This window comes from Lactuca saligna, chromosome 2 (assembly GCF_052625555.1).
Source record: "Lactuca saligna cultivar CGN05327 chromosome 2, ASM5262555v1, whole genome shotgun sequence".
In the NCBI taxonomy this organism is placed as follows: domain Eukaryota; kingdom Viridiplantae; phylum Streptophyta; class Magnoliopsida; order Asterales; family Asteraceae; genus Lactuca; species Lactuca saligna.
In genome coordinates, this window is record NC_136418.1 from 70,487,605 (window position 1) to 70,494,603 (window position 6,999).

The 6,999-nt window shown below is 37.7% G+C and overlaps 1 protein-coding gene and 2 long non-coding RNA genes across 3 annotated transcripts; 2 read left to right on the forward strand and 1 right to left on the reverse strand.

Moving 5' to 3' along the window:
* The first annotated feature begins 1,699 nt into the window (after nt 1-1,699).
* On the forward strand, nt 1,700-2,430 carry LOC145028906 (uncharacterized). Its single transcript, XR_013676251.1, has 5 exons — nt 1,700-1,741; nt 1,847-1,932; nt 2,032-2,118; nt 2,191-2,295; nt 2,374-2,430. It is a non-coding gene; the product is annotated as an uncharacterized LOC145028906 (long non-coding RNA).
* Nucleotides 2,431-2,563: 133 nt separating this feature from the next.
* Nucleotides 2,564-4,082, forward strand: LOC145028907 (uncharacterized). Its single transcript, XR_013676252.1, has 3 exons — nt 2,564-2,716; nt 3,341-3,475; nt 3,908-4,082. It is a non-coding gene; the product is annotated as an uncharacterized LOC145028907 (long non-coding RNA).
* Nucleotides 2,864-3,289, reverse strand: LOC145028703 (bifunctional nuclease 2-like; the record flags this gene model as incomplete). Its single annotated transcript, XM_078977465.1, has 3 exons — nt 2,864-2,916; nt 3,005-3,096; nt 3,180-3,289. Coding segments are annotated over 3 exons (255 nt in total), but the record flags the coding sequence as incomplete, so codon positions are not given.
* Nucleotides 4,083-6,999: the final 2,917 nt, after the last annotated feature.

The window sequence follows — 6,999 nt, forward strand, 5'->3', positions numbered from 1 at the left end:
ATCTCTGATCCCGTCTTTTGAACTGAACAAACCCGTAGGGGTTCTCGATTTCTCTATGTTGATGTGTGGTGACACGAACAAAAAAAAGAGTGTAGCGCCTCTACCTTTCAATTTCATTTGTCGGTTGCTTCAAATCGACTCTTGCTTTCTCTCTCATAGGGGTTTCTTTATGCGTTCCCTTCACCTCCGTTGATGTCATTTTACGACTCACCCTCTGTTAATACTATCTATTAATAGCTTTAGTCGTCAGCTCCTGATGTGGGTTTCAATACTTCCATCTCAACTGTCTCTTCCATCTACAATATTTCTTTTCGACGATGAAGGTTTCTCATGATTTTTTTGTTGTACTTACAAGCCCTAGTTCTTGATGCGTGATGCGTGCGTATCTTGCACCTGATGCATCCCCTCTCCCAGTACCGATCAAGCTTCGGAATGATTGTTATCCCTCCACCTTCCCCTGCGAATACGTTCCCACCTCTCATAATGTCAAACTCCTAAAACTGCCTCCACGATTGATTGAAGTTTTTGTCGGTTAGTCTTGAACCGAAATCAGTTCCATGATTGATTGAAGTTTTTGGAGAAATCTCGGCAGTGAATTTCGTTGAATTCTAGTTCTGAAATATGAAGATTTTAGCTTCGAATCTTATTGAAATGAGCTGAATCATTAATTGAAAATTTCCAGCAAAGTATGGATCTAAATAAGAAGCGAACCAAAACCTTGAAGGGGAAACCGAGGTTTTCAGATTTCAATTTAGTACCGGATGATTGGGGAGCTGATGTTCATCCATGGTTGAGTGTTCTCGCCAAAGCGTATCCATTCCTGGAGGAGCTGCGACTGAAGAGAATGAAAATTTGCTACTCATTGCAGGTAAAATTTCTACTTATATTCTCGATGTTAGAGCTAAATATGTTCTCCAAGGTGCATCAGTCGCTTTATCTGTTCAACAATTCATATGAATTTGTCAAATTAGGTTGATATTTTAGCTAAATATGTTCTTGATTTATCTTTTGACCAAAATTTCTAAAATCTTGATGAAACTTTTTGTAGATATTTGAGTTGAGTTCAACAGAAGGGCCAGAAGTTGGTCTTTATCTATTCAGAAGAGTAGCTCATTCCAAAATTCTTGTATGTTGAGGAGATGGGACAGCAGGGTGGGTATTGGATGCAATTGAGAAGCAAAGTTACGTTTCACCCCCTCCTATAGCCATTCTACCTGTTGGAACTAGGAGTGACTTGGCTAGGGTTTTGAATTGGGGTGGTGGTTTGGGGTCTGTAGAGAAACAAGGAGGACTTTGTATGATGTTGCAACACATGGAGCATGCTGCAGTTACTTTTCTTGATAGGTGGAAGATTTCTATTGCTAATCATAGGGGTCGACCTCTTCGTGCCCCAAAATTTATGAATAATTATCTTGGTACGCATAATTGCTTTCATTTGTACGCTTAATTGCTTTCATTTATTGTCTTGTTGCATTTATTCATTAGGTTATTGTGAAAATTGTTCCTATAAAACGTGGTCACAAGCTGAGAATCACATGGCCAATGGCACATGGCATTGGTCATTACATGGAAGGGCCAAGTAGGTATCTTGGACACTTAATTGGTCATGAAGGAGAAGGATCCCTCTTCTATGTCTTGAAGAAATTGGGTTGGGCAACAAGCTTGTCTGCTGGTGAATCAAACTGGACTGTGGAGTTTTCTTTCTTTAAAGTGGTTATTGAATTAACTGATGTTGGACATGGTTAGTGTTTCCAGTCTTCTGTTTCTCTCTGTGTGTGTGTTCATTTCTTTCATGATTATTTAGATACTGACATCATTTGTAATATATGTTTCATGAAAACACCAGCAAATGCTGAACATATAATTAGGCTCCTTTTCAAATACATTACACTCTTGCAGTGATATGGTGTTTGCAAGTGGATCTATGATGAGGTACCTGAAAATACTAGAAAATATTATCATATCATGTTCATACTCTTTTTTTTTTAAAATAAAATCAAATGATGTTATTTTGTTATATGATCCATATAGCTTTCTGCAATCTGTGAGATGACTTTCCATTATCAGGACAAGATTCCTCTAATTGATTATGTTGTGAAATTTTCATCAAATATGCAGGTATTTTCACTTTTTATCATATTTTTGCTTTACTTATTTGAATAATCATTTTGATTTTGAACAACATTGCAGTTATACCCTTCAAAAGATTGGCTAGTTGGATCATCTTTACCTTCCACTTTTTCCCCCTGAAGTTATTCAGTCTGCACTAAGTGAGATCACACCAAACAATGTAAGGTAGCGTATCATCTATCAATGAGTTTGTTAGTGCTGGCTAAATTTATATGATTTCTCAGTATGCCCTTCTGGTTCCAGAAACATTTGGGAGTCAACAAACTTTGATGGACATACTGAGCTAATAGAGCCATGGTATCGAACTGCATTTTCTGTTGAAAAAATCACTGGCTCCACCATTTAGGTATTACTTTTGACTTTTCTTTACATGTGTTTGACTTTGTAATCAGAATTATTTATAATAGCAGATGTGTAAATAAATTACAGGAATGGATGAAAAGAGCTCCTGAAGAAGACCTACATTTGCCCTGTTAAAATCCCTAAGTTTATAATGTTCTTGAACATTTTATGCAACATCTAATCATTGTGTGGCATTGGATATTGATATGTCGATGGACGTTGCTACACATGGGGACGAAAAGACGTGAGTTCATATCATTTCTTCGATCAATTATTTACAGATTTGATCCTCCTGCATCACATGATATATATATAGTTGAACATTGTTACTCAAATGTTTTTTTTTTTAATTATATGTTTGCAAAATAAATAAAGAGGAATTCACTACCTTTTATGCCCGGTTCTTCTTTGATCGGAATTGAGTAAGCTTGTCCCTCCATTGTGCTGTGTGAAAAACAACACTTAATGGGTTAAGCACTTGATCTGGAGGAAATGACTTAATGGGTTAAGACAAAAAGTAAGAAAAAAATACCAACATCTCTATAACGTTCTTCAACAGCAGTAATAAGCATGTTTCTTACAAGATTAAACTCCTTGGTTTCAATACAAGGCTGTCCACTTGGTCTGTATAATTTAAAAAAAAAAATTGTTTATATAATTAAAAAAAAGATGAAATATGGGTGTGTTTAACTGTTTATAGTTTATACCGATCAAGTTCTTTAAAAATTAAACCATTTGGAGAACCCTCGAATGAAACCTTTGCAGATTCAACAACCTTCATCCCATCACTATGTGCCAAGAATTTTTTCACTTGTATTGGCACCTAAAATATATAATATTAATAATAGTGTGGTGTTCTATTTTTCAGAGAAACTGGATGACTAGCTAATCCAAAGGCTTCCATTTACGGATTAGTCGCCTCTTCCTCTTTAATAAAATTAGGGCTTTCATCAAGAAACCTTCAATTGCAGTTGATGACTCAATATTTAAGGGTCCTACTCAGGTATTTTGTTTTCCCAAAACATGAAAATTTGTAAAGTGAGACTGAGAGCCACTTGGTATAAAAAAAATACATCTTTTCTACTGCAGTGCCAGAGAGTGTAAAAAACAACTGACCAATTAAACTGTTATCATTTCCAAGATCCTTGTTCTCCTAAACAAAAAGATTCAACATTTTATAAAATTAACCAATTAATGTAATGTAGTACATATTTGCTAATGATTTATATGAAAGAAGGTAAAGTACCACTTTGAGAAATGGTTCCAAGGCAGTCTATTAGTTCTTCTTTGGTCATTCGAATACCAGTGTCTCTACAATAAGGGTAAAAAAAGGTTTATAAATCTCTTGTAGAGTTGTATTTTATGAGGAAAGATTCAAGAATGAAGAAAAGTAAGTAATCTTATGATATTGTGTTTGTCCCTTTTTCTGGATCAGGTTTAATTTGGATTTCAAGCTCACCAGCATCTCCAAGTAATGAGGGATCCGTTACACTTAAGAATATCAGCTTATCAAGAGCATCACTTGCATTACTAAAAGAAGGTTTCTTGTTAGAACTTTTGTTTTTAAAAACGATAAAAGATGGAAATCAAGCATGAAACATGTAGACTGTAGAGATGTTTTTATATGTAAATTTATATATTGTAAGAAATACAATTGTAAGACATTAAATTTTATGAAATGGATTATATTTTTTGTATATGATATTTTATTTTATATTGTGAGGCATTAAATGCAAATTTAATTTGAAAATTAGTAAATCTATAAAAAATAATTTTTTTTAACATTTAAAATTATGATACGCAAACATGCGTGTCATCTTCATTTATGACATGGCCTTTCTTGACAGAGGCTTTCTTGATACGCATTGCGTGTCATTGACACGCGCGTCGTAAGGTTACGACACGCGAATGCGTATCGTCTTCCTTTATGATAGGGCCTTCCTTGATACGCATTGCGTGCGTAACCGCGCGTCGTAAATGCGCGTCGTAAATGCGTGTCGTCTCTCTTTATGACAGGGCCTTCCTTGACACGCATTTGCGCGTCGTCTGAGCGTCTTACGACGCGCAATGAGCGTCGTAAAAGGCCTTTTTTCTAGTAGTGATGATAGGAATTATTTGCTGAATTGTTTAGGATTAATTCTTGATCATTTATGTGTTTTAATGGAGTCCATAATTTGTCCTCAAGTTATGGATATCCAAAAGTCACTTTTCTTTAACACACATTAAAAACACATAAGTTACATAAAATGAAGAGTCTTCATTTTATGAACCTTTAATTCATAAGTTATGAAATGAAAAGTTTTGAAGAGTTACAAAATTGCCCTCAAGTTTTGGAATTTGGAAAAGTTTCACACACTTTAATAAACTTTAATTCCATCACTTAGAATTTTAAAAAGTTAAAATTCAACACTTATACTATTTATAACATTAATGGTTAATTATTATATATATGTATAAGAACATGTCGTTTTACCGTTAGTAGGCCTCATTCACGAAGCCGGTGTATAAGGTGGGTATAAGGTTGTTGCCTATAAAATGGCGACTTAATGGGTGTCCACTCTCACCCACCGCTTGCTTGATCGGTGGAGGGTCGTTAGCCGAACGGGTAGGACAATGACTTTAAATTCTCATTAAAAGTATAATGATTATTATAAAGTAAGTAAATATTTTTTATTTAATTCCCAATATTAGTTACTTTAGGAAAAATGTGTATTTGGTGCTAGCCCATGAAATTCACACTTTGTACCTTACCAAGTCGTTGGTGGAGCGTGTGAAACAACCCAAAAATACGACCCAAAAATTTCGTTTTTCGATATAATCAAAACCATAATCAGAGTGTCATATAATAAAACCATACGTGATGTATTCCAACATAATAGAAAACACTGTGCGGAAACTGTATCATACTACGTCAAATCAAAACAAACTAAATCAATCCCAGGCTAAAAGCTAAAGCTGTGGTGTGTGCGATGCCGTCACCCCGAGCTATTCCCTTTGCTTGCGGAAGTACCTGAAACCAAAACTAAAACTGTAAGCACGAAGCTTAGTGAGCTCCCGCAAACTACCACATACCATACAATAACATATAAACACATATTGGGCCTTGCCCACTGCATCGGGACGAAGCCCGGCAACTGCATCGGACCGAAGTCCGGAACTGACTAGGACATTGTCCCCTGCATCGGACCAAAGTCCGGAACTATCTGCATCGGACCGAAGTCCGGAACTAACTGCATCGGACCGAATTCCGGAACTAACTGCATCGGACCAAAGTCCGGAACCGACTGCATCAGACCGAAGTCCGGAACTAACTGCATCGGACCAAAGTCCGGAACCGACTGGGACCTTGTCCCCTGCATCGGACTGAAGTCCGGAACTAACTGACTGAGCATAGCGTAGCATAACATAACAACTAGCATGAACACATATACTGCATACTACATCGGGCCGTAGCCCTGAACACATAATACATAACACATAAAACATAGCACACAAATCCTGTCTGAGCCACGAAGGCATCAAACATACTAGCTACTGCATCGGATCAAAGTCCGGAAACTACTGCTAACTGAACGGGCCGGCATTGTGGCCTTAGACCCGTCCCAACTGGAAGGAAACTCACCTCGTAAACTGGCTGCTGAGTGTGTGGCTCTAGAAGCTAACGGCTGCTGCTCCTGTATCTCCCCGGCTACAAGTCCATAAACACACTCAATCAAATACTAAACACTGCACTTGGGTAAAATGACTCTTTTACCCTTGGTCTAAGTTACTCTCACTTGGACTGACTCGCCGAGTTGGGCCACCCAACTCGCCGAGTCCTACTCTCACTTTTCAATCCTACTCGCTGCTACTCGTCGAGTATGGCATCGACTCGACAAGTACCCTCTTGATCCAAGAACTCAGACAATCTTCATCCGACTCGCCGAGCCGTATGAACATACTCAACGAGTTGTTCTTGATCTTAAGAAGATTGCCTTGGACTCGCCGAGTTTGATGAACAACTCGCCGAGTCCCTCCATTACTGAGTCTACCTTCAACTCGCAGAGTCCACTCTCTAACTCACTGGTTCCACTCAACACTGCTAAAAATGAAGGAATCGGGGACTCGCGACTCAACTCGCCGAGTCGTTCTTCCCGACTCGCCGAGTTGCCGCCATGCAACTGTTTTTCACCCGATTTTGCTTGAATCCAACACATACAAATGATAGATCTGAGTCCAATAAGCTGGTTTACCACGTAAAGTTTCCAACTTTACGTGTACAACACATGAATAAGGGAAAATAAGGCTAAAAGATGCATAAAAGGGATAGATCTAGGGTTAATATGCAAAGTATCCTCATAAAGGCAATAGATCTGGACTATGGGACTTCTCAATGAATAGATCCAAGGTTATCTCGGCTTATTAGGGCGTTCATGAAAGCACAAGGCTTGGAACAAGCATCAACTAGTTCTTAGAAGAGTTCTAATGGAGGTTTAAAGCATAAAACAAGAGGGGAAATCCGAAAATACCTCAAATAACTCAGATTTG